At 35.0% G+C, this 26786-nt stretch overlaps 3 protein-coding genes across 9 annotated transcripts; all 3 read right to left on the reverse strand.

Moving 5' to 3' along the window:
- Nucleotides 1–623: 623 nt before the first annotated feature.
- Nucleotides 624–2175, reverse strand: LOC131003147 (serine carboxypeptidase-like 50). The gene has a single exon (XM_057929631.1). It carries the CDS (start codon nt 2146–2148, stop codon nt 844–846), a length of 1305 nt encoding a protein of 434 aa, XP_057785614.1. The 5' UTR covers nt 2149–2175; the 3' UTR covers nt 624–843.
- Nucleotides 2176–9935: 7760 nt separating this feature from the next.
- LOC131003150 (outer envelope pore protein 16-2, chloroplastic-like) lies at nt 9936–11400 on the reverse strand. Of its 3 annotated transcripts, XR_009094554.1 has the most exons (5): nt 11271–11400; nt 11150–11201; nt 10880–10914; nt 10737–10804; nt 9936–10276 (listed from the first exon to the last, which is right to left on the reverse strand). XR_009094554.1 is itself a non-coding variant. In XM_057929635.1 (4 exons), exons 1-4 carry the CDS (start codon nt 11355–11357, stop codon nt 10133–10135), a joined length of 351 nt encoding a protein of 116 aa, XP_057785618.1. In that variant the 5' UTR covers nt 11358–11400; the 3' UTR covers nt 9936–10132. The 3 variants fall into 3 exon arrangements, 2 of the variants coding, with proteins under 2 accessions (XP_057785618.1, XP_057785617.1); XM_057929635.1 differs by lacking the exon at nt 10880–10914; XM_057929634.1 differs by lacking the exon at nt 10880–10914 and having other exon boundaries at nt 10716–10804.
- Nucleotides 11401–14007: 2607 nt separating this feature from the next.
- On the reverse strand, nt 14008–26449 carry LOC131003146 (uncharacterized). 5 transcript variants are annotated; one of them, XM_057929627.1, is made up of 25 exons: nt 26061–26201; nt 25231–25315; nt 23319–23399; nt 23132–23231; nt 22949–23033; nt 22795–22844; nt 21224–21303; nt 21026–21082; nt 20268–20367; nt 20102–20179; nt 19905–19969; nt 19697–19765; nt 19525–19602; nt 19353–19448; nt 18129–18199; nt 17871–17948; nt 17662–17752; nt 16810–16902; nt 16431–16645; nt 16239–16353; nt 15649–15780; nt 15456–15563; nt 15272–15381; nt 15074–15178; nt 14008–15001 (listed from the first exon to the last, which is right to left on the reverse strand). In XM_057929627.1, the coding sequence occupies exons 2-25, from the start codon at nt 25255–25257 to the stop codon at nt 14524–14526; spliced, it is 2562 nt and encodes an 853-aa protein (XP_057785610.1). In that variant the 5' UTR covers nt 25258–25315; nt 26061–26201; the 3' UTR covers nt 14008–14523. The 5 variants fall into 5 exon arrangements, 4 of the variants coding, with proteins under 4 accessions (XP_057785610.1, XP_057785609.1, XP_057785613.1 ...); XM_057929626.1 differs by lacking the exon at nt 25231–25315 and having other exon boundaries at nt 26061–26445; XR_009094553.1 differs by lacking the exons at nt 14008–15001; nt 15074–15178; nt 15272–15381; ... (2 more) ...; nt 16239–16353; nt 25231–25315 and having other exon boundaries at nt 16597–16645; nt 17662–17747; nt 26061–26449.
- Nucleotides 26450–26786: the final 337 nt, after the last annotated feature.

Below are 26786 nucleotides of genomic sequence, written 5' to 3' on the forward strand. Positions count from 1 at the left end.
CTAGTAGTATTTCAAGTGAAAACAAATGAGTCAAATAACTCAATATTTTTGACCTACTAACATCCGCCACTACTTTCGGATACATTTATTTCGAGCCCATAATTTTCAATATCGATCGAGGCAGCAAATCACTACCCACTCTCCATCTTGTACAGCAGCAAGCAATCCCCTCTCTCACCAAAAACATGCATTATATTCATCCAACTTTATTCACACTAAAATTACACCAAACGGGGTCCTCAGTCCCAAAATATAGTGTGTACCACGTGTATCATTCTTTATTTTTTTATACTTTTAAATTATTTTTTATTTAATTTTAATTTATTGTGCTTTTATATAATATAAAGATAATTAACAAGGGTCCACTCATCTATTTAGAGTTTATAATTATTTTTTTATATTTTTTTGAATTAATAATAGATTATTTGGGTTCATTAATTCAAAGTTAGGGTATATAATTTTTTAAATTTTAATTTTTCAATGATAAATACTAATTAGAGTTTATAATATAATAATAATTTTTATTTTTATAAAAAATAATTTATAAAACAAAGAAATAAAGAGTGGTACACGTGTTACACACAATATTCTGGGACAGAGGATCCCATCTGAAATTACACATCTATTCAACAACTGCAAATCCATTAATTAAAAAGAAGTAAAATACAATTTGACATCACAAACAAATCCCACAAAACGGGCCGAAAAATTCACTCTTCTTATTGATGTCTTCCACATTAGCTACCAACATCCACCACTTATGGATGTCTCCCACATAGACATAGTTATAACCTAAAATGGACTAACAAATCCCTTCATTTACTGTTCCAATCAAAGCCCATCTCAATCTTTCTTAACACCACCAAACAAGCCCTTCTCCAACACCCAATCTTGGATCATAACTTGTGAATTGATAGGCTCATCGGTAGGCACAAGATGCCCTGCATTCAACACCACAACATTGCTAAATCTCTCCCACCTCTGCACATACCCTGCTACCAACCCACCCACCCTCCACACCTCCCTCTCGGCCTCCAAGAAGCCTTTGATCCCCTCCCACCTCATCTCCTTCACCCAGACCGACGTCGAAACGACGCCGTCCCTGAGGTCGACCTGCCCCTGATACAGCAGCACCTTAGTCCTCTTCACCACGAACTCCATCATGGGCCTCACGCTCTTCATTATGTCCTCGTGCAGCGCGGCCGCCACCGCGCTGCTGCACAGCACAAACGTCATGTTATCTCTCACGCGCAGCGCCCGCTTCACCTCGGCGTCGTTGAGGAAGCTCACCACCACCCTGTTCGGGTAGGGGCTCAGCCTCCTGACGTTGTAGAGCGTGGCCAGGCCCGTCATGTTGGTCAGCGTCGCCAGCACATCTGCTCTCGAATCCGCTGCGTCGCTCCATTTTCGATTCTTGATCAATGCAACAGTCTGTAGCTGCTTCTTTTCCAGAAGGGCTGCTTGCTTCTCGTTGATCAGTCCGAAATGGAAGGCGGTGATGGCGTGGTCTTGGACTTGGATCTCCGGGTCGGTGAGGCCGTTTCCGATGGCTACGCCGGCCAGGTTGAGCCTCTCTCCGCGAGGCAATATTGCATTTTTCTTGAGAATGTAGTAGCCTAATGCCGGGAGGTATTTGCCGGCGTAGCTCTCTCCGGTGAGGTAGATGGGCCGGGTTTTGAACGACTTGTCGAGGGATATGAACTTGGTGATCGCGTCGAAGAGGTGCTTAGCGACGGCGTTTTGGTCGCGAGGTATTTCATCAGGTGTAGCAGCTATGCTGAAGCCGGTGCCAATGGGGTTGTCAATGAAAAGTAGGCCAAAGAGCTTGTTCCAAGAGCTTGGATTGGGCTCCAGCTTGACTTGTTGGTTTACGAGCCACGGGCCGAGCTCGAACAAGTTGGCGAGCATTGAGGAGCAGCCCGGGCCGCCTTGGAGCCAGATCAAGATTGGGGTTTGGGAAATTGGTGTGTTTGGGGGAGGGGTTTGGGCTTCGTAGTATGTGTAGAACATGGCGGAGCCGCTGCTCGAGTTGACGGTTAGGTAGCCGGATTTGGTGGGGAGGGCTTCTTTGGGGTAGGGTATGGCGGCGGCGGAGATGATGAAGATGAGGAGGAGGAGGAGGAGGAGAAGTGGTGATGGAGAAGCCATGGATGGGAGTGTGGTGAAGTTGGAAGTGTGGTGTGTGCTCTTATTTATAGGATGCTATAAGAGTAAATTTAATTTGACTTGTTCTTGTCTAACTTATTTAATTTGAAATGGTTGATGCCTTTATTTTCTTTGACTATTGCCAAATTTCAACTGAGTTGAGTAGGCTTTGGAAAATCTGTCTTTGTGCATGCTTTATGATCTCCTTTGACTATTTGATTAATCTACACAAATTGAAAGGAAATAAAAAATGGATTTGTGAAATCATGTGCATAATTTAGTTGACCTTTGAAAATAGGGCCAATTCATAGTATTTTATTTTTATTGAAATTGTGGTGGTTCAATGCAAAAATATTTGCTTTCATTCCAATGTCAAACTCAAACATGAGGCGCAATAAATGCAAAAGGACAATTCGTGAAGAGTAAATTAGATACTCTCCCGAGTTTATGCACACATATTGACAAGCTTCTTTTTTTTTATCAATAGTAACTTTGATTAACGATAAGTAATTTTTAATGAAGTTTGGTGGGAACCGATAAAAGAAATCTTGGTGAGGAGATCATTGTGAAATAGAAGAATTATAAATTTTTAAATTTTAATATATATAATGATATGAGTTAAATGAAGTTTTTTTGGCATTCTAATTTAAAACATCACACTATATATTATAGGATTAATATGCAAAAACACCCCTAACGTTACCACCCCAATTACACTTAAGCCCCTAACATAACGTTGATAGCAACTAACACCCCAAAGTTCATTAAGTACTACAATTAAACCCATAAACAAAATTTCTATCAAAAAATTAAGAAATTCATTTTTTTTAAAATTTATATAATATATAAAGGGGAAGTTTTCTCCCTCCATTTTTTCCCACCATTTTTTCTCTCTCTTCTCCCATCAATTTTTTCATATAAATAAATATTTTCATACACAGACATAAATAAAAGAATTGTAAAATTTTAACAAAGAGAAAGAAAATAGAATATTTTAAAATTTTAATAACTTATTTATTTTAAATATATTTTTAATAATTTTTATATCAAATTAAATATTTTGTTACAAACTTAAACATAAGATGCTTATTAAATATTTCTTCATAAATTAAATTTGATATTATTTAGAAAAGTAGTAAAATTGTAAAAGAAAAAAGAGATGAAAAATAATGAAAAATTGATAGGAGAAGAGAGAGAAAAAATGGTGGAAAAAATGGAGGGAGAAACTCCTCTTTTATATATATATTATATAGACTAAAAAAATGAATTTTTTAATTTCGTGAAAGAAATTATTTGCTTATGGATTTAGTTGTAGTACTTAATGAACTTTGTGGTGTTAGTTGCTATCAACGTTAGGTTAGGGGCTTAAGTGCAGTTGAGGTGGTAATATTAGCGGTGTTTTTGCATATTAACCCTGTATTATAACTGACTTGAACATCAAAAACGACACATCATAAAAACAGATAAACAATTTTACTTTGCCTATTTTTGGTGGAAATCGAGTCAAAATTATGCTTAATTCCACATCAGCTCATAAAGGAAAAATGAAAAAGTAATTTGCATACTTAAATGTGTACCTACTTATAACAATTTTTAAACTTTACCTACTACTTATAACAATTAGTAGGACTATTTATTTTCATTACATTTCAATCTTAAAATCCTAAGATCTACCTTTTTTAAAATAAAAGGTATATATTTACACTCTAACGTAAATAAAATGAAGGGTCATTTTTTAACAGAGAAAGTTCAAAAAGATGCACGAAACTTATTTGATGCCCAAATGTATAAACTCATCACGATTAAAAATAGTCTATTTTATCAATAATCTTTTAACACTCTCATAGGTTTGATGGAAGAGTAAAAGATAAAAATGTAAATTTGAAGAAGATGAAAGTGAAATCTGAAAACAAAAGCCAGATTCAAGAAAAACACTTACCAGTTCTAAAAGTCAATATCAGGATTGAAAAATAAAAAAATACAGGTAACTTGAATTGTATTTATATACAATTCTTTTCTCCATTATATTTTAGTGAGGCTTGAGCCAAGGCACATTGTTAATAGGTCTTGGTAGATTTAGACAATAAACTGTAAATAGGGATCTTATATTCAAAATAGAGGAGGCTATTCATGTTTTCCTAACATGATATTCTTTATGCTAAGCTTTAATTTGCGACTTTATTTTTCTAATTTAATTTTATTTTTCACAATTCGCTGTTGAGATTCTCTCTATCCACGTCCATGGAACATCTTCTTAATATTCATTTTCATTCCTCCACAAAACATTTTTCCAATCCATTTTTTAAATTAACTTCACTATCAATTTTGCAATTTTCACATATTTACACACATTGTCACTAATAGATCCTCCACTTTTTATTTTAATTGGATTATTAATCACTATCATCACTTTTTTAATCATTATTTTTTAAGTTTATGCAAAACAATTTTCACTTATTGAATATATAATTAATTGTTCTTAAAAACTCGTGTTAACTCGCTTAAAGAAGATGTTTGGTGGACTGAGGATCACATAAGAATTCGTATAAATATGTTTAAAATCTATACGTTGTGCATCGTGAAATAAATCAAAAAAAAAAACATTGCTCGACGGCAATGGTGACGTACTAGAGAGTTTGAAAATTATAGAAAAAATGAAAGAAAATGACAATTAGAAGTTTTAAAGCGGCAATCATGCATATTATTATTATTAGTCAAAAAATTGGACTTAAATTGAATTAAGAAGCAAAAGATGACCAATTTATGTCATGTCATGGCCTCATTAACTGCATCTTAATATCTTCCAAAACAAATGAGTCATCAATTTGGAATTTGAAGGAATGCTTTACATGTTATCTAATTCAAACTTATCAAAATCCTTAAAAAATGTTGAAAGTAAAAGAAATGGAATTTATATGTTTTATTAAAAAAATTAAAATTATGAGACGGTTAATTCAAATCTAGAACTCTAATTATTCATCTGTCAATTTAATTATTTGACCCAAGTGGCCAAGTGCAAGTCTAAATGAATAGGGGTACTTAATTAATTTACTAATTGTTAATTATTTGATCCTAGTGCAAGTCTAAATAAATAGGGAGTACTCAATTAAGAGTGCATTGAAAATTACCACTTACAAATAATAAAAATAAAAATTATGGACTCCTTAAATAAGAGTGAATTTAAATTTTAAAGCTTAAATTCACTACCATTAGATATTCAGTTGTGAATTCGAGTTTTAAAGCTTAAATTCACAACTAGAAATAGTGTTGGTTGTGAATTCGAATTTAAAAACTCGAATTCACAACTAATACTGCGAATTCAGTTGTGAATTCAAGAACATTAACAATTCATATTCGTAGCTTCAGAATTTGAATCTTGATGCCAAAAATTTACAAAATAGAAATGCACGAATCTACAAAACATAACAACAAAATCTATATAATTTTACAAAAGCAAAAAAATGAAAGAAACGCAGAAATCACGTAAACCCACGAACTACAAATTTAGAAAATCACATAAACGCATTGATTCGGCCGCTCCCCAAACTCCAGTATCTAAAAAAGCAATAAAATTGCTTCCAAATTCAAATCACTATGCACGTAGCCTGAAATCATAGCATTCCACCAATGAAGCTGAATATCTCCGCATTTGGATTACAAAGGATGAACGGCAATTCGAGATTAATGGAAGAATCATCCACGAATAAGAAGAATAAAGAAGAACAAAATTGTTCAAATATTGGGAAGATAGTTTTGACGAAAATTCCAAATTAATGACAAGATATTTTAGACTTTTTACATAAAAATTTACTACTTTCGTCCCATAAAAATATGCATAGTTTTTCTTTTTCGTATGTCCCATAAAAACAGGCATAGCTCATTTATAGTAATTTTCACACTAAACATCACAATCAATGTGTAACTCGTTCTCCACTCACACTACACTTTACATGATTTCTTAAAATCCGTATCATCCAATACAATGCATATTTTTATGAAATTTTTATGGGATGGATAAAGTATTAAATTTTAATTTATTTATTTAAATAAATAAATTTCAAGTTTATTATAATGAAATGGTCAATTTCGTATATTGAGCCCTTAGTTAATGTTAATTGTTAACAAAAATAAGTAAAATGAAACTCGAAAGATTTTGGAGCGATTTGGGCCTGCAAAAGCATGGAACTATTAATAGGGCTGTTGATCGGTTCGGGTTCGGTTACCCATACCCGAATTTTCGGTTACCTAAACCCAAAATTATCATATTTCACTAACCGTTCCCGAACCGTTTTAGGTGTTCGGTTACCCAATAACCGCTTCGGTTATTTGGGTATCCGAAATACCCATTTAAAAAATTAAAATTCAAATAATTTGCTAGATAGATGATTTGAACCTTAGTCTCTAAAAAATAGATAAAGCAACTTATCCACTAGACTAAAGCTTATTCTTATACTTTAAATATATCATAATTTTATTTTAGCTAAGATTCGATTTTTAAAAAAATAAATAAATAAATTAATGAATTAATAATTAAAATATATAAAATATATATATATATATATTAAATAATTTTCGGTTATTTCGGTTAACCTGTTTCGGTTATTGGGTTAACTGATACCTGAAATTTTTCTAAAAATGATGCCCGAAACCGAACCGATAACCAAAAAATTCAGTTATTGGATACCCAAACCTGAAAATTTCGGTTCGAATAACGGATTATTCAAAACCCGATAACCAATTAGACAGTCTAGAACTATATATTTTTTACTTATTGGCAATAAATAAATAAAACAATGATTTTGAAAGTTGACCTGCATGCGGTTGAGCCGACGGTTTTGGACCATGCATTCATTTTTCTAGAAGAAAAGAGTGCCATCCCCCTCCCATTATCTTAATGTTGGAGAGAGAGACGGTTGAGATATTTTATAATAATTAATTAAAGGAAGCATATACATTGACATTTTGTAATTATTGATTGCATTTTGAGGCGGCATGCAAAAAAGGACTCTTTTGAAGAGCATAGCAAGAAAAGAGATCCATCCCCACTTCCATCTTAATTAATGGTCGAGCGAGAGATATATAAATGGAGTGGAAGGCTTTCATGATTTATTGAAGGACGCATTAATTATTCTCAACAAAAAAAAAGGGGAACAACACGCATTGACATTTCTATCATTACTAGTTTAATTATGCGAATTGCAAGTAAAGGTTTGGAATATAGCATACGTGTGTTGGATTGTCGTTGTGGTAAGAGCATACGCAGTGGGAATCCGATAAGGAGGACTAGAGTCACTCCGAGATCGGGTCGCCCACTGCAGGTGAGAGTGACATGAGGGTGGCCTGATGGAACGGGGTAGTCCCGATAAAGAAAATGAAATTTGGGACGTTATCATTAGGTAGGAGGGAGTACTAATTAATTTTGTAAAATAAAATTTTGAGCCCGCCTAGCCCCATGGGCTAGCCCAAAACCGAACATTTAGGGTTAGGGTTGAAAATTTCTAACCAAAAAAATTTTCAACCCAATTATCTTGCACCCGAATAACCCGATAACCCAATAGGTCTAGCCCAAAACCTGATGGGTTGGTCCGATTGACATCCCTAGACACAATATAAGGGAAGATCTCACCCAAAAAAGTGGTGTCAGCAAGATTTTCAACATAGCATTTCAGATGGGGTGTAAGCCACCAATCGCAGAGGTTCCCGATCTGCCACCAACCCATCACATAGCACAACATCGTCCCAAGATTTCTCACACATAAATAAACATGGTAGAGAGTTAGAGACATGAGATACATGAGTTTCAGATGTAACCAAAGGATAAACGGAGCTCCTCACAACGATTTGTGAGCAACGGTAGATAGGAGTTCGAGCCATGGGTGAAGCTCGACCTCGTGTATCTCCACTCCTAGCTTCGATCTCATCCAAGCCGAGGGACGCCTCTTCGTTTTCTAAGAATGGCATTGACCAATGGAAATTGACTCTGACACTGGGCCCCAATCTAACAACGAGTCTTCAGTGTCTGAAACGAAGTCGCCACTCAAGTAAGCTTCCCAATCGAATTTCATCATTGCGGGCAAGGGCCAACATAGGATAAACGACAGCAAAGGACCTCCGTCTCACAGAGGACAAATGGCGGCAAGGGGAATCGGTCGGCGACTATGGCAAATCACAATTTTAGGGTTTCGGAAAGCAGAGGGACGCGATAATAGAGAGCTGAGAGTGAAGTGAGAGAGAGAGATATGCTTCATTTTAGGGTTATAGTATGTTTGTGGGTACTTATAGATGGATTAATTAAATGCTAACGCCGTCCTAATTATATCCCAATTTAAAAACAGACGATGAATATTGGTACAACCTAAACAGAAAAACAGGTCATGAATATTGGGATGAAGAGAGTAGTACTTAAAATATACTTTATTTCAAACATACATCACTTGTTTGAAAAAGTGGTTAAAACATACTCCCTCCGCTCTTTTTCCTTTTTGGGACGTCCCCCAAATAAGTTCTTCTTTCTTTCTTTTTATTTTTGGACAACTACCCCACCACTAATAATACTTTATTTATTCTTACTTTTCACTTTTTCACCACTCCCAATACTAATTATAACACTTTTTCACCTTTTCATCACTCCGAATACTAATTATAACATATTTTTTTCAACTATCAATACACTTTACCACTTTTCCTTAAAACATGTGTCGTCCCCAAAGAGGAACTTATTTTGGGGACGGAGGGAGTACTTTCTTCGCACCAAATAATATGAACAATTTGTCATTTTAATCCGTCTCACATGAACTCCATCACAAACTTTTATTTACTATTTCTAATTTCCTAATTTATTTATAGAAAAAAATTACTCATGACCCATCACTTCACTCATAATAAAATGAACCCTATACTCACAATACACTCACTTAATTAACATTTCTTAAAGCTCGTGTCATCGAAGATATTATGTAATTTTGAATGGAATAAGGAGCGACCTTCTCTATAGCTATGAGCTATGTAGCTAATGAGCCCTTAAACGCAAGTTTATGGGCGAGCTTGACTGATGCCCTTACAGGGCTTTCAAACTCTTGTTTTAAGCTCTTCATTTTCCCTATATATAACTTCTTTCTCGTGATAACTATTTCCTTAGACCCGGACCACGTTGTTAATCTGCAACATAATTTTATCAGTGCACGTGGGAGATGGCTTCTTCCTCCCTCCCTTCGCTTCCAATTATCCTCCTGGGTACTTTTACTAGTTGTAATAAGCAACTAGTCAAAGTACATGCACCCAGTATGGAGACATCGTCGCTTCGGTCGGTCGTTTTCAGATTTCCAATCAATGTAACTCTAACTCATCAATCAGCAGCGAGTGATGCACCCAAGTGTATCACGAGCGTATTACAGTACAAGAGAGAGGGAATCTCGGGTGAGATTCCCGAACGATAGAACCAAAGCGGGGGTGTGGGGGTGTCCCCCAACCGATAGAGCTGGTAAGAAAACGTTTGTTGTTCCTTTATAAAAAATAGATGTAACTCATCTATAACCAACCATTGGCGAGTGAGTGATGCCCTAGTTGGGTATCACGAACGATAGATAGCCTGAGGATAATTCTAACTCTCTTCGTTCTTAACTATTTTTTGGTATTATCTAGATTGCTTGTATATGTACATAGAAATAATATCTCATTCTAGCATTTCTCATACAGCAAAAAATAAAATTATAACCACATAAATAAAAATATAATTTCTATTACTATATGCGTTCGACTAGAATAACGTTTTGCCAAAATATACCTATTAATTTATGAATCATTATACACAAATAAGATAATACATAACAGGGAGGGAAAAAACATGTCTTACAACAAAATTGTATTATTTGGTTGTTCAAATTATGTTAAAAAGAGTAGAGGTAAATTTGAAGTACATAAAGAGAACCCTAAATGTGAGAATGTAGAAAATGTATTGAAATATTTTAGAAGTAATGGAGGGACTAATCTATAAAACCCCAGCAAGAATATTTGCAGCAGTGGATAAAGCAGCTCCTGTTATAACACACTGCACTATCTTTTCATGGGAGGTGTGATCCAGAGTCAGCGCCAGCGCCCCTCCGGTGAGAGCCCCCGCCAACGCGTTGTTTTTCTGCATATGTCAAAATTAAACTTGTTTCCTCTCAACCTCTCCAACTTTTACATAAAATGAAAAGAACAGGTTGGATTTTATAAGGGTAAATATCACTTTAATATCCCAACCTAATCGATCGAATAAGTGCATAGAGGAAATCAACGTATCAATTTTTTCTTATTTTTGTCTCGAAAAAAAATTTCGGCAAACCATGACGTGGATTGACGAAAATCCTAATAGGATTTCTACATGACTTTTTTGCGTATTTTTAAATTTTTTTTTAACTTTTCAGCTTCTGTAGGATTTCCATCGATCCACGTCACAGTTCTGATGCCGTAAAAAAAATTGAGACAAAAATAAGAAAAAAAAATTACGTTGGATACTTCTATGCACTTATCTGAATGATAGGAGTTAAAACACTAATATGTCGGGAGTTGGGACATAAAGTGATATTTACCCATTTTATAATTATAGGTACCCACTCATGGACGCCCCTAGCCTCTTTCAATCCGTAGGTGAGCCCCGAATAAACTCCCGCTACCATACCTGCATTACATGATTGCATTAGATTTCCAAAGTTGAATCACTTTTGGTACCTCTAAGGGCTGCTAAACTTTTTACCTTCTTCTGAGAAGCAGCGTTGTCACCATTGCAACCTGATGATTGATGAACAGTGGTGGAGGCAAAAAAAAATTACTCCTATTGTTCGAATTTCATATATAGATAGGAATTTGTTTTATTTTATTTTTGGGTCAAGATATTAGAAAAAGGGGCTTTGTGTGCGTGTGTGTGTGTGATCATACATCAAAGCTTTAAAAAACAAGAGTGATTAAGAAATCTAAATTAAAAAAAGGGGAAAACAGTAGAAAAATAAATTGCAAAAGTTTCAACCTTGTAGAGCAGTGAAATATGCTTCCTTGGATAAAGCTTGAAGTGCCCCAATCTGCACCAAAAATACACATATTTAATTTAATGTTGCTATAAATGTGGATGTGGCAATAGGCGTAATTACCCCAGCAGCTCGGACGAAGCAGTGAGCAATGCGGTTGAGGAGATCAAACAAAACATCCTTCTCAACAATTGATTTCCTCTCAAACATTTCTTTTCTATTACTTTACTCAATATCAGATTAACTCCACAATCAAACTAGTAGTATTTGTCAGGACAAGACACGGCGCACTTATATGCGAGGTTTCTGGCGATCTTCTTGAATCGTTGAATATAAAATTCAGTAATTAAATAAATTAATGGAGTTTTTTTCTTGTCATTTTACTATGTTTCTGTTGGAAATGTATACTTTTATTGTCTGGGCAGAAAAGTGGATCTGTGTCAGTTTATTAAAGGAGATGCGAATTGCGAAATGGATTTTGGTTAGATGCAATGTAACAAAATTCAAAATTGGAATCTGATAAAACTAATAATGTTTCATAGCCCCCATTCATATAAAACAATAAAAATAAATATTTATAAATTTACTATTTTAGCTTATAATTTGTAGCCTCAAATCAAATGTTATTTTTTTCCTAATCACAAGCATTTTACAGCAGAAAAACAAAAAGTTGGTGATACATTTGGGTTGTGCAGAAGGATATGTAGAAGGTAGGTGGCCTCTAATAATCCACCCGCAATGCTCAGCTTCTCTTCTCCTGTCAACAACAACAAGCCACGACGACACACCAACTCCTCCATCCATGTTTTTACAAACAAACCAATTTCTGGGATCTTTGTTTGAGTGAAGTGAGAGAGATGTTTAGAAGGTCATTAGCATCACCTGAAAAAAGTAAAATCATGCACGAAAAAGGGCTCTTGCATGGCTTGATTGAATGGATTATTTGTGGAGTAATTCTCTTCCCATTTTGTGGCAGGCACTTAGCAATGCGAAACAACACCACTGGATTCAACACCAAATGTTCTTTGCTTTCTAGATGAAAAACTCGAAATTGAGTGCTCTGAGTTTTTGCTTTTGAGGATTCTGGAGCTCGTATCTCTGTGCACACCATCACAACTACAACACTTGATATGCATGTTTCAAGATTTATTATGGGAGTTGCTAATTAGTGTGATTTAGATTGAAACAATGTAATCGCGCCATTTTGCATACAACATGCCGACGACGACCACATGATTTAAGAGTTTGGATGAATTGATTGAGGTGGCATCTACGGCTTGGCTATCAAAAGAATCCATAAGAGCTTTTACCGTAAGTTGTGTTTACGTATGGTTGGGGGATATACATTTTGACTATGAAAAATAATACTAGCATTTAATTTGGGACTATGAATCATAGGATAAAATAGTAAATTTATAACTATTTATTATTATTATTTTATATGGGGGTTTACAATGAGTAAAATAGAGGCTGTGAATAGAATTACCCATAATATTGATGATAATCTATATAATATATAAAAGAGGAGTTTTGTCCTCCATTTTTTCCCTCTATTTTCTCTCTCTCTTCTTCCACCAAATTTTTCAATATTTTCTCTTTTTTTTATATAATTTTAATTACTTTCTAAACATCACAAAATTTTATTTATGAAAAAAATATTCAATATGCATCTTAAATTTAATTTTGTGACAGGTTTTTTAATATGGTAAAAAAAACATCAAAAATGAATTTAAAACGAATAAGTTATGAAAATTTTAAGATATTTTATTTTCTCTCTCTTCGCTAAAATTTTATAATTTGTTTTTATTGATGTTAGGCCATGAGAATATTTATTCATTTAATATGTCGTGTAATACTCTATAATAATAATGTGTAATGTTAATTTTTATTATAAAAAAATTTGAAATTATTTAATAACTATGATTATCATTACACATTATAATACAAAGTTAATATTTGTAATTGATGAGATTTATCTTTAATTTATTTTTAAAATATATTTTGTATTTAATTAAAATTTATCTAATATTTATATTTTTTTATTTAAAACATGTGGTTGATTTCGATGTTTGTCGTGCATCGCACAAATGGTCATACTAGTAATAAGCTAAAAGTATAATTACTGGACCGAACATTAGAGCACTTGTTGAAAATGTCGTTTTTCGACCAAAATCAACAAAGTATCAATTTTAGACTAAAATCATCAAAACCAGAATTAGCTTGCCTAATTCTTTCATAAAATATATTCCGTCGTCACCCAAATAACTTCTTATATTTTCTTTTTGGAATGTCTCCTAAACTTTCTATCCATTTGAAACATTATCACACCATTAATAATACTTTATTTATTCTTACTTTTCAACATTTCACCATTCTCAATACTAATTATAATATTTTTCACCATTTTCTATACGAATTACAACACTTTTTCTACACTTAACAAGTTTTTTAAAACTCGTATTGTCCCCTACTAAGAAATTATTTGGAGAACGAGGGGAGTATAATGAATCGAGTGTTTCAATCTTCAATGTAATCAATCATAACTTAATGTAATGCCTTAAAACTTGAATTTACTTTTAAAAACTTGTAACTTCTCAAGAGGTTCAAATTGTATCCCGCAATCGAGAATCTGGAGATGGACGGGTTGTTGTATATACAATAAATGAAATGTTACAGTTCTTTCAATTCAATCAATTGTAATGGAACAATGTCCCAACTCTCAAAGTACAACATGAACAATTAGTCATGTAAGAAATCAGTGGCACATCTCTCCTCGAGTAAAATTCCTATGGAGCAACAGTCGATTTCGACAACTTCGATGAGGAGATTAACTGTTGTCACTAGCCTTACAGGAAGATGGTTTCCTCAAATATAAAATAATGTACATTTTCCTTACTAAGTTAGATACAATCACATGAAAAACACAAAATTCGGCCCCAACAAAGGTCCCTAAATTTGTTCCCTAGTTTACACAGACCATGCAAAGACAGGATTGATTGCTTCCCCATCTCTATCACATATAAACGCAGACTATCGATGTACGACGACATTACAGGTAAGCAGAAAGAATCAAGCAAAGATGATGTATTAGCAAAAGGCTGTAGTTGGTGCTAGTCTTACAACGACGAACGACAATTACTCGGCTGAGATTGCCTGGAAACTTAAATTAAGGAAGAAGCTTACAGGCAAGTCCTCTCCATCCTTGCGATAGTACTGTACAGTATGCTCTCCCAGTATCCGAGGGGGTCTCCGTTTGTTTGTCTCCCTCCGTTTCTCGTGCTGTTTGGTTGAGTCCTCTAAAGAATTAGGGCGATATGTGTGGACTGACTGACTCTGCCTTGCGAATGTTGAAGCATGTTGAACTCTTTCAAATAATTCAAGATCCTTTCACGGCCATCTCTGGTGAGGACTTTGGTGATAACAAAGGGCGCTCGTCTCCAAGATTTCTGTTATCAGCAGAATCATCCAAACCGTCATTACAGCTTTTAGAAGAGACTTCTTCTTTGCCAGTGTGTTTTGCCACTTCTGCATTTTCAGATGAGCCTATGAGCCCCTTCTCGGAACTTGGTACGATGGAGTTTTGGTTTACACTTGGAGGAACATTTCCGCTTGCTAGTTTCTTGCTGGGTAGTCCCCCCTCCTTCAATGTAGAGCAAAAGGCAGCTCTCGGTTTTAAGCTTTTCGGAGAAAGTTGTAATCTTTTTGCCTCACTGTCCTCTCTTGGAGCTAGTTTGCGTTTCAATGGGAACTCTGCCAGTCCCTCATCTTCATCAGACGAGCCTGTCGTCTTTTTTGGAGGCGGCCTGTACTCCTCATCATCTTCATCATCATCATAATCAACCAGTCCACCAGACCTTCAATTTTAAACATAATTAACGTATTTCTTTTAATGGAAATATTTATACCTCAGTCTGGCAATAAAATACCTAGGTGACAGATTTTCCGGAGCAGAACCATTAACCAACACGGGAGGTTGAGGTTTTACTCGGTTAGTGCTTGCTGAATGCGCAGATGCTGAATCTTCCTCATCACTGGAAGAAAACAAATCAATTAACTATCATATCAAGGATTGAATCTTTTAGTTCCTATATGCACCAGATACTCATGAGCGGAGAGACACCCACCTGTCCTCATTGAAATAATCCTCCTCTTCTTTCTCCAGAGCTCGCTCGTCAAGTCGTTTCCTTTGGTCTAACAATGTACCAGTACTTGTCGTACCAACACTTTCAAGCGACTGCAAATGGCAGTGTATTTCATTTGCAGAACCAACAAAATGAGGTGCATGTATCACAAAAGAAAGGAGGATACCTGTTCGTATTTAACTTTTAGGGCATGAATAGAAGAGAGGGTTTCAAATTTTGCCAGCTGATTCCAAAAATTATCCACCAGGTATCGTAGCAACACTTTCAAATTCTCCTGCAAAAGACATGCATGAGAAATAAGCAAATAGAAATATGATCAATAATCCCCTTCAGCAACAAAGTATGAAATGAATAAAAACCTTCCGGATATATTCGAAGAGTTCAAGAACTGCAGAATTCAGGAGATTATAGCGATCCCCGTTAGCAACAAATGCGTCTACAATTGGTTTGAAAAGGTTGTTCTTTACTACATGATTCATTAGGTGCTCATCCTGCAAAAACCGAATAATAATAGATTATGTTATCAGAATATCAGGAAAAAAAGAAAAGGGGATCTATGCCCTACGATCGGCATGTCTAAGACAAACAGTAATAATATCGCACCAAATCTGTAGCACAATCAAGATAAGTGGCCAGAGAGTTATTTATTATGACATCATGGTTTGTCAATCACATCATTATATTTTCAGCACATGGGACCTCCTTTTAACCAAGGCTCGTAAGTTAATCTATCAATCTAAGAGCATAGACACAGAGTAAACTGGAATTGCCTAAGCCAATAATGTGATAAATAAGTTAATGCATCAAGAAAATATAACTAGCTATATGCCTAAGGATCTTTGTTTACATAAACTGCCACTTCAGAAAATCGCAGATTCACAAAAAGATCAATAAATTCACATTTTGTGAAAGGAAGTAATAGAGTGAGAATGTAATATAACAAACTTACACTGCGAGAAACAAGCGCCCTCACAAATCTAATAGCAGCAACAACAAGGTATTTCTCTCTTCTTTTTGTCAGGTACAAAACCTTATCAATCACGTCATTAAGAAGAAAATTGCATCTACAGAGAAATTGAAAGATAGGTCAAAATTGAGTTCTTGATTACATAGACGAAGTCACACAGAGCAAGAACATTACTTGATCCTGTAAGGATGCTGCAGAACACAGAAGCATAGCAGATCACATATATTTAACAATATTTCAGGCTTCACAGATCTTTGACTCCCAGATCCTCCAAACGAGCTATCAGACTTGCAGCCAGTTTCACCACCACTGTTTGACCGGCACGATGATAATACATCAACTAACTGGTTCAAGTGCTTTTCATAGAAAATCTCCACAATATTTTCTCTCTGCAATAAAGTGGGACAGTCAAACACATGCATAAACCACCCATCTTCCAAAAGAGGGGGTTGAAGAGTAGGGGGGGCTCATACAGCAAACTTACTACATCAGAGTACAAAAATCAGATAACATGGACTCCTAAATTGTGGCAACATAGAATCGAATAATGTACCTGTGCTCCTGGTGAAGAATCTAAAAGACTGCGCAGAATTTCAAAAAATTGGCAATGCATATTATCTCCATAATCTGTAAGCATATGTTTCACCTGCAAATTAAGAAGCATGTAAACTTAACTTAGGAGAATAAGAAATGATTTTGAAATAATAGCCTCACACCGAAACTAAAACGCCTCTTGCTGATAAGGATAATAAGGATTTGAGAGTAAACATAATTGAGTATAGATGAAATATAAGCTCAGCTGACGATATTCAAAACAGAAATGGGTTTCATAATCATAATTTGCAATTATGCATGGTAACAAAACACAAGACAATGAATAATGTCAAATCCATATATAGCACACAAATTAAACGAAGTACTGTACTCCATATACAAAGTATTGGAGTTTAAGTTGAGGATCTATCGCGACTTTCTTAAGGATAATTCTATTCTGCTATCATGCTATGATCATATTCCAAGTTCCACACTCAACCTATCAGTATTCTTCTAACCCACCTCCTTCCACAAAAGAAACGACGAGAAAGGACCTAAAGACACCAATGATTCTCCTCACAAAAATAATTAGTTAAATCCTCTTTTGAAAACAGAGCTGACACAGGAGGCTGAAATTAATATAAAGAAAACATTGGAACCAAGGATCATCAGCTCATAACCTTTTCCAGAGCATCTTCTTGCGGTGATATAAATCCAACTTAAACATATGACCAAGTTATTTGCCCTGTATCGCAGGATTGTCTCAATAAGACTCCTACGTGGTGTGGACATTTTACAAAACTAATGACTAATATCTGCAGCTAAAAGGATCCAGTATAAAATCATAGAAGCAGATAGGTCAAATTCTCACCATGAGTCCAAGAAGAGCACCTTCCTGCCGACTAACATAAGAACGCAAAATATTCCCATCCAGACTCTGAAAAAGAACGAGGATGTCTGTCCTGCATCCATTATGGCAAACAATCATGGAGTGATCCTAAATAAACTGATTACAAGACAGTCAATACAAAAAAATTGTATTGCAAGTTCTTCATAGTAAAGAGTGATTTATTTCATTACCCAGTCAATACAAGCTTATAGTCTTCACTCTGCAAGACATCCGCTATGATGTCAAAAATGCCTTCACTGACTAGATCCCTACAGCATAAACAACATAACATCTTTATCTATAGTCAGAAAAAGTTCTCAGCATGTTCTGCAAATTAAATCTCAACATTTGAGCTATAAGGGTGGACAACATGGCAGATATTACCCAACCTGTAAAGCATGAAAATTTTAGTTTAAAAGACAAACAATTGATCAGGCGGCTTAACATACCTAAATAGCCGATGCTGATGTACCATCTGCAAGCTCTTACTTAAGGTACAGAACTCGCGCAAGAAGTCTACCTATTTCAACACAAAAAGGTGTTGATTTCTGGATTGTTATTTTGATAACACAGAAAATAGAAAGGCTCTTCTTTGGCATGCATAATCAAAAGGAAATTGTACTCTCTAGAATTGAAGAAGATGGAAACTGATTTACCAAAAACCAAAAGCAACGAACTTCCAACACAACAGACAATATCTTTGTCTAAATGTTCACAGAACTTTACTGATTTGAAATCTAGAGAAACCAAAGCACATAAACCAACCCAGGCATATTGCATGTCAGCTGTTACTAGCTTTATACCAAACTATCATGCATACAAAATCAGTGAGTTCATACTGAACAACCATCCATAAAATTTTCCAAGAATGCCCAGCATTCCTAAATGAATATCAAATAACAATATTTGTGCACATCTCCACCAAGAATTCTTAAACAGGAGCAATACCAACTTGATAGATTCCACATGCATCTAAAAATAGCATCACAAATATTATACTGACACTTTTCAAATTTATTTATTATCTATTACTCATGAAGTTTCAATAGACATTGGCAGTGCCTTTATTGCTCATGCTACCAGGATATCTACATAGTCGTATATTAATAATCCGTATTCCAGCTGATAACCAAGAACGATTCCCACTTCATGATGCAAACAAACTAACAAAGTAGTACTTTTAGTTTTACCGCCATGTAGCATTCCAAGTTACAAATGATGAGAATTAGCAAAAGCAAAGAATAATAAGGCATTTATATTTTAGAGAAGATCGAGTAATTTTCTGTAATACGCATTATGCTAGAACTGGCCAGTCATGACAATGTTTCTTTCCAAACCTAAAATAATTTGGGACATATTTAAAAGTAACTCTAATACTAGGAAAAGGAAATAATATTCCAGTGAATAAAGCTAATGAAAAAATAAGATACAATACAATATATTTATAAACTACTAATATAAATAAAAGCAGGCAGAGTGTAGGTTTACATACATTCTGTGAAATCAGCAGGCAAGAGATTACTGATGGACAATACGCATTAGCCAGTTATGGACCTCACAGAACCAACAAATGATAATGTTGCCAGACGGCTACTAATGGTGCCGCCAAGACATTTCAAAAATAAAAGCAATGTGCAACAGTGCAAAAAAAATTAAGTGAATCCAATGTGTACCAAAGTTCTCTTTGATTCTACAGAAATGGTAGGAACCTTCAGCCTAGCAAATAATTCCTTGATAAAGGTGTTATCATCTTTCAGCAAGGAAACAATCTGCAAAAAAAACTAAAATTAGTTTAAGAAAAATAAACAGGATAAGAAATGCTGAACCAACTGATATAAATCTTACAATTGCATTATTTGAATGAATAATAGAATTTAGATTTCCAACTATGGCTTCATCCAAAGCTCTGGGCAAAATGACATCCTGGAATGAGCAATGCAATCATCAAATTTCATTACTCAAATCAGTCAGTCAGAACGAGGATATATGATACGCAGTGCAAATTACAAAGTGATACCTTCAGATAACCAACTCGATAAGTTTGATGTATCTTGGAAAGAACTACAGGGTCTTTAATAGGTACAACCTGAAACACCACATATGAAGAATTAGCAATGTAAAACGTTAATGGGGCCCCTCAAGGAAGTATCTTTAATAAGAGAATTCTTCAGCATCCCCGTTTAAAGCGTGCGTAGACATATTATTGAAGTATAAAGAGGTTTTACCTCCTTAAAAACTACGTGCTCTTTTAGAAAGTTGCGGTGATGGGTGAGAGGTCCTTGCGGGTCATCTGCAAAACCAAGCACCAAACCAGATATTCAGATAGGTAATAACAAGTCCACAACTATATTGCAAGTGACAATGGCTAACACAATTTTCAATCAAATTGACATGTATACTTTTGGCATGGAGATATACTTACATTCTAAGCATCCCATTATATCCATAATCAACTCATCCCCGAAAATTTTCTCAAAGATTTGAGCACTGTTTAGCAGAACTGCAAATAAATGTGCACAAAAAACATTCAAAACATTGACAAGGCTCAAATACAGTAGCACACCAAGTAAAATGATAAATCTACTCACTGATTCCCCTAACAATTTTGAAAATTAAGTGAAGACCGTCAATGTTTTCCAAATCTTCACATATCCTAAACAGTTCCATCAACTTCCGGAAAAAATCTTGCTGCATCACAAATAAGCTTCACTTAAGTCAGCATCAACCAATAATAACTCAAGAGAATATAAGCATTGAGCAAAGAGAAAAGCAATACTTAAGAAGATAAGAGAAAGAAATCAAAAAACCGAAAACCAGCTTGAAGATAAAGAAGGACAAGAGAATGAAACTCAACGTAGCATAGGAACAACTTATCATTCCTTTCACAGGTTTACTAAAACTAACAAAAGGATAAAACAATGTTTCCTCACTGCTACTAAATAACACAAAACAAAAAGTATCTAAATAATACTCCCCCCGTCCCACTAAGTATGTCTCCCTACTTTTGAGCACGGTTATTAAGAAGAAGAGTGATTAAAGGATAAAAGTGATAGAAAGTGGTGGAGCCCACAACTTCTTGTGAGAGAAAGTGGTTTTCTTTTTTGGAATGAGCCATTATTAATGGGACAGACGAAAAAGAAAAGTGAGCCATTATTAATGGGACGGAGTGAGTACAAGTGACAGGGGGCCCTTTTACCAGTGAACCAAAAAACTTTTGCATTATTTTATTTACTGCATTCAACATAACAGATGCAGAAGCATGCGCAGCATAGGCAGGAGCATGATCAAGTTTTAAAATACATGTCAGTTCATTATAAACACTGCATATTGGGATCAAAGCACTTACATCATTTAATATAAGTTCAGTAACACGCAACTGGTCTGCTATGCCACTTTCAACAATCTGCAAAACCAAAACAAAAGTGTGAATAATCTTGGCATATGCAAAAAGTGATAAAGTAATCCAAGAGTTATAAAAAAAGCAAAGAAATATCATTAAAACGAACAATGAGAAAAAGGAAATATGGTGAAATTAAGCATGTACCTTAAGTATCAAAGGGAGAGAAGACAACTCAACTGGAGGCAGTTCCCTCAACTCGCTATTGATGTTATTGAAAGTCTCATCTGAAAGATATAAAATATTCAAAATATCAGCCAATACAGCTATTACCAGATTACACTGGGACTAAACTTCTCCAAATAGGTACTCTTCTTATGCAAGCTTTCAGATGTATAACTATTTACTTTCACCAATATGGCATATCCATGGGTAAGACCATGATATGGAAAATATTCTTAACATTGCATGAGCTGATAACTAAGTATAATGTTTTGAGACCAGATAGGAGTAAGGGGAGGATCAAACAGCGGCATACACAGGGAATTTGAAGACAGGCACTCAGGTTCCCGTAAATAAGTAATAGTTGGACTCCAATAAGGAAGTCTATAAGCACAAAGTCTACCCCCACAGAATGAAAAAATCATATTGTGATTGTAGCTAGCCTCTACAATCAACTCTAAATGGGAAAAAGAGGCAAACAAAATCAGTGGTTGCTGTAACCTGTTCCCCAAACAAAATTATTTCTCTTTCCACTCCCCTCTAAAAACCAAATTTTGACTACATTATTTCTTCACATAAAACAATTTATTTAGGCCCAGAAGAGAAAAGTATCCAAAGAAATACCTAAACCCAGGATTTTTCTTTTTTTGTTATCATGCCATGGACATACAACGTGTTCCATTTCACATTTTTCATGAAAGCAACTTTCTGTAATTGGGCCAATTTCAGGGAGTCCCACGTTGATAGTGGGAAGAAAAACAAGTATGTAGTGAAATGGGTTCCTCCAGCAACCTCAACAAACTTTTTTTTTTATTGTTGCTGTTGAATCTCATCATGCCAGAGTCCACATTGAGGGCACTACCGCTTGTGTGATCAGGAAAACGTGGCTTCGGTTTTCCTAAGTTAATTCCTCAAAGAAGCACAAAAATATTTTTATCATTCTAAAGCATTTTAGAATAAGCACAAAAATTCTCTAGGTTTCTGCAGGACACTTTTGGAACACTAAAATATAAGCCAAAGGAAGCACTTATACAAATGAATACTCTTTAGACAATTTGATGAATTAATAACATTTACTAGTATTAATCATTAACCAGATACCATATCATGTGGTAAATGATAATTCCTTTTTTACATAAATTACTTTATATATCTACCATAATTAATATCGCTTTAATATTATGACAAATTTTCATGTTGCTGAGTAGTTACATTAATAAGATACCATCAATAAAAATAAATAGTGAACATAAAGATACATATGAGAACATATATAATAATTTGATTTAAAAAAATAATACTAATCACATGAAAATTGTCAATTGCACTATTAATTGTACGGAGTATAGGAACAAGTACATGATGTAAACCAAACAAGTGACCCATTGTCCCTCAACTAAAACCAACCACTGAAAATCTCAATCTCTTTACACTTTAATGTGCTTCTCTAGAAGACATTTAAATTACCATAAGGCACCTATAGCATGGGCAAGATTGCAGAACTGATGATTTTGACAAAGACATGGAGAATAATTACACCAACTATAGGAACTTACTGGCTAGTGAACTAAAGTGCATGTTCCTTTGCAAGCTACATATGTGATCCCTGCATGAATCACAATTGAAAAGAAAACGTGTAAGTTGAGAAGCACACTTTTAAATAGTTATATAAAAGGAAGTTGACTGAATCGCAATATAGTTGATACTAGCCATATGTAAGAGCAACCGGTTGTCTCTTGGAAGCTAAGAGCCAATTCAGTTGAAAACTCAGGATCCCGCCAGGAAATAATTGTATCTGAAATGTAAAAAATGCATTATAAAACTTATTGAAAGAGAATAAGCCACACATGATGGAATTTATGAATGAAAAAAGAACAAGTTAGAAAAGCATACCTTCTTGCTTGCGATAGATATCATCTGAGCTGATGCGATGCAGCAGTAGCGTTTCATTGTCCTCCTCGTCAATAACAAACAAACCCAGGTCTTCTGATCTCTGCACCACAAGGAATAATGTTTAAGTACAAAGTATATACGCAGTCATCATGCCAAGAAAAGCATACAGAAAGATGGTAAATGAAACCTCCAAGTAATCAACAGTGACATGTCCAGTGCCTTGATCATCCCATTTTCCGTCTTCATTCAAGCGGTATACTTTCACACGCTGAAAAGAGGGAGACGTGTAAAATTTTATGAAAATAAAGATTTCCATGCAGAAAATGAACATACTCAAACTATCAATCAGTCCATTAAGGGTTTAAGAAGCGACTCAACAACAAAAATCCAAAAGAAACATCTATTAATTATATTTTATTTTTTATGTGAGGCTCTTGGTTTCAATGATCTGGTGGGCATGCATATGTTTGTTTCAGTGGCTTCATTATGGTTATGGCAAGAAATTTTGAAACTGGATTTCGCCATCTACACTTTCCTCATATTCATGATTTAATATTTTTTTCTCCCCAAATAAGTTGGCCTTACCACTACAGGAATTATTGGATTAACCCAACTGAAACAACTAGCCTGTCTAAAACTCAGATATGTAAAACCAAGATTGTATTTGAATTTAATAAGCCAGTTCAAATGTACACCTCTCTATGGACATCACATAACTCTCCATCCTACGTTACTCACTAATTTACCCCTTCCACCCTCGCTGCTTCACTCAAACTTTGCCATACTACTTCGTCTTAAACAGATTCATGATAATCCATAAAATACAGATCACAATCTTAACTATTAATTCCCTTTCTCTGTTCATTAGAGACAACTCTATGGACTTTATGTTTACAGTAACATGTCGAAGGGAAATTAAATGATCATCTCCCATGAAAATCAAAACATTCATGATTGGAAACAAACTACCAACAAACAAGAAAAGATTGTACATGTAGGAAACGATCAAACGAAATGTCCACACAATAGCAAAACAAAGAGAAGCTATTCTAAACTATAAAACTACAGATTCTGATAACACCACTAAAGGAAGTATTTAGATTATCCAATCATGGAGATCCAAATAACTAGTTCAATCTTCAATCTCTTGATCTCTCTCATAAATAATCCAAATACTCCTCGACATCTTCATTAAAATCCCAATAATAGAATATACACTGTCAGAAACGTTAGAACTCATCAAATCAATGGTTATATTCCAGGACTAAAACCAAGCGGTCCGAACCACATAATCAATTATCTCTCATAATATTTTCAATTACTTTCTTTTTGTGTATGAGTGCAACAAAAATTGCATGTTCTATTCTAGGAGCGTTAAAGTGGAAAATGCAAAGCATAAGACGTGTGATACTCTTTAATAGTTGGGACAGAGATTTCATGAACTTCAGATATATTTAAAACAATTGTGAGGCCGAGGGATTATGAGATTATCATATTATTTATTGATTCCTAGAAAGGAAGTAAAAAGTTGGCGAAACACAATTGCTAGATTTCACTATCTCACTTACCCAGAAAGATTAAGGAGATACTAACTTATTTAAGATTAACTATACAAATCCTCTTTTTTATAATATATTAACTATATGTTTTAAGAGCCCTACAATCTTATTCATCTTTACACTTCATTGGCTTGTAGCAGATAAGAAGTGACAACTCAGAAGCATCAAGAAATATATCTTAACATGCTGACGTTTAGAGGATCTTCATTTAAGCATAGAGCATCTGTTTAAAAGGGGGCAGACAATGTGTAAAGTCGTTATAATTTTCATAACCCCTGAGCTCTCTATTTAGCAGAAGTCCAGCTAGGTGCTCTTAATATCTAGTATGAGTACAAAGTGAAGCACAAATGTGTCCTTGACAAACAATCCATATGTGCCTGACTAGAAGGCTGCATTTACGTAATGATACATCATACAAGAGCTCATATTAAACATCCTTGGAAGAAGGCCTTGAGTTATTCTGCTACAAACCTCTCAAATAAGTATATTACAAACTTCGAAGAAACTAAAATGACATTGTTTACTTGATTTTATGATTACCAAGATATAGTCCTTCAATATTTTCATGCACTCGCTAATGGAATTTCAGAATCCTGCCAGCCTTGCAACTTCTCAAGAAATACTTCTACAATAGACCAACAATATGAATCTACTTATTAGAAATCCAGGGAGTATCTGATCAAAACATCTAATGAAACAATATCAACAGAACAATACGTCTTCGCCTGCTTACAAGTCTAATCTATCAATAGAATTTTCTTAGGCAAAATCATTCGCAACAACAATTCAGCACAAGCCAAAGAAATTGAGATTGCTTGTTTGCTACTGGCAGTTAACCTTCAAAGTCATCTACATTGCCATTTATACATAGCACGGGTACTTCACATGAACAAACAAACCTACTAAGCTTGTCTACTACTTAGTAGTTAGCCTCCAAAGTGACGTTAGGATACTGTGAAATCAGTTTATTGTCCTATCAAGCACTTGCCTAAAGCAGGAAACGTCAAATCTCAATGATCTTGTACATAGCTTTGAGAGCTTGACATCATTTATTTTAGAAAAGTTAATTACGCACAAACATCTATTAAACAAATAAATATTATCAACACAGAATTCACACACATAAAACAAGATCAGAAAACAACTTTCAGATCAAGTAAGAATTGTTGTTCGTCAAGCCAGAGTCTTTAGGTGCTTATAATGATCCATAACCCCAATTTAAGCCAAGTATACAGATAAGCACAACCCTGAAGCTCAGAGAAAAGCTTTGTCCGAAAGCTAAAGAAAGCTAAATCACTCCAATTCAACCGTAAGCATAAGATACCAAAAAACTTCTTTCTTCGTCGATGGTGCGTTTTTCCCTTACTGACCTGCGTGGTATTGTTCGAGTTTGGTGATTTGTCCTGCGACCCCATTGAAAAACACCAAGGAGCTTAATCTCGCTACGAATTCACCGTGCGAACAGCACGGGGCAGAAATTGCTGAACTCAAATCACCAAACCTCCCAGCGCGAAATTAGGGTTTTGAAGAACAAAGAGGCCAGGAGATGAGCTATTCCGACAAAATCGTCAAAATTAGGAGTTAGCACGGGTCGGGCTACTGTATTCGAATCAGTGGAAAAACCCTAACCGCCATTGATATCAGAGTGAGCTTCCACCCTCGCTCTCTCTCTCCTCTCCCTTCCCCCTTTCTCTCTCTTCTCTCTGTCCTCTGTCGCGGGTTTCTTTTTTCTTTCTTTCTTTTTTCTACCAAGTCTTTTTAATTTTGGCCCGACCTTTGAACGCATAGTAAGATTATTGAGCTGAATGACGATTTCGTCCTCGTTTTGAGATTCAAATTACGCTTCTGCCACCCCGCCATTTTCCCTGCCGTCTGCTTTTCTCACCACTTTTACGCGCTTTCTTTTGTGGTCAAAGTCCAATTGCTTTTACTTAAATAAATTTGGGTTACCGCAAATGTATATTTTTCTCTTATTTTAGTTAATTACTCCCTAATTTCTTTATTTTGTGGTTTTCTTTTAACTTTTTTAGAAAGGATTAATGTTTTTCTTGTGTTTAATTTGGGTCAATCAAACTTTTTTTTTTGATAAATTTATA

This window comes from Salvia miltiorrhiza, unplaced genomic scaffold (assembly GCF_028751815.1).
Source record: "Salvia miltiorrhiza cultivar Shanhuang (shh) unplaced genomic scaffold, IMPLAD_Smil_shh fragScaff_scaffold_79, whole genome shotgun sequence".
Classification (NCBI taxonomy): Eukaryota; Viridiplantae; Streptophyta; class Magnoliopsida; order Lamiales; family Lamiaceae; genus Salvia; species Salvia miltiorrhiza.

Bases quoted from the DNA above. Each gene is read 5' to 3' on its own strand.
- LOC131003147 (XM_057929631.1), bottom strand. From the start codon at position 2,148: ATGGCTTCTCCATCACCACTTCTCCTCCTCCTCCTCCTCCTCATCTTC.
- LOC131003150 (XM_057929634.1), bottom strand. From the start codon at position 11,357: ATGTTTGAGAGGAAATCAATTGTTGAGAAGGATGTTTTGTTTGATCTC. The intron at 10,805-11,149 runs GTTGAAACTTTT...CATGTAATGCAG, and splicing joins ATATTTCACTGCTCTACAAG to GTATGGTAGCGGGAGTTTAT. The intron at 10,277-10,715 runs GTAAATATCACT...TGACATATGCAG, and splicing joins TACCTATAATTATAAAATGG to AAAAACAACGCGTTGGCGGG.
- LOC131003146 (XM_057929626.1), bottom strand. From the start codon at position 26,105: ATGGGGTCGCAGGACAAATCACCAAACTCGAACAATACCACGCAG. The intron at 23,400-26,060 runs GTCAGTAAGGGA...CCCTCTTTTCAG, and splicing joins ACTCGAACAATACCACGCAG to CGTGTGAAAGTATACCGCTT. The intron at 17,753-17,870 runs GTAATGAAATAA...TAATGGATGCAG, and splicing joins TATAAGCTTGTATTGACTGG to GACAGACATCCTCGTTCTTT.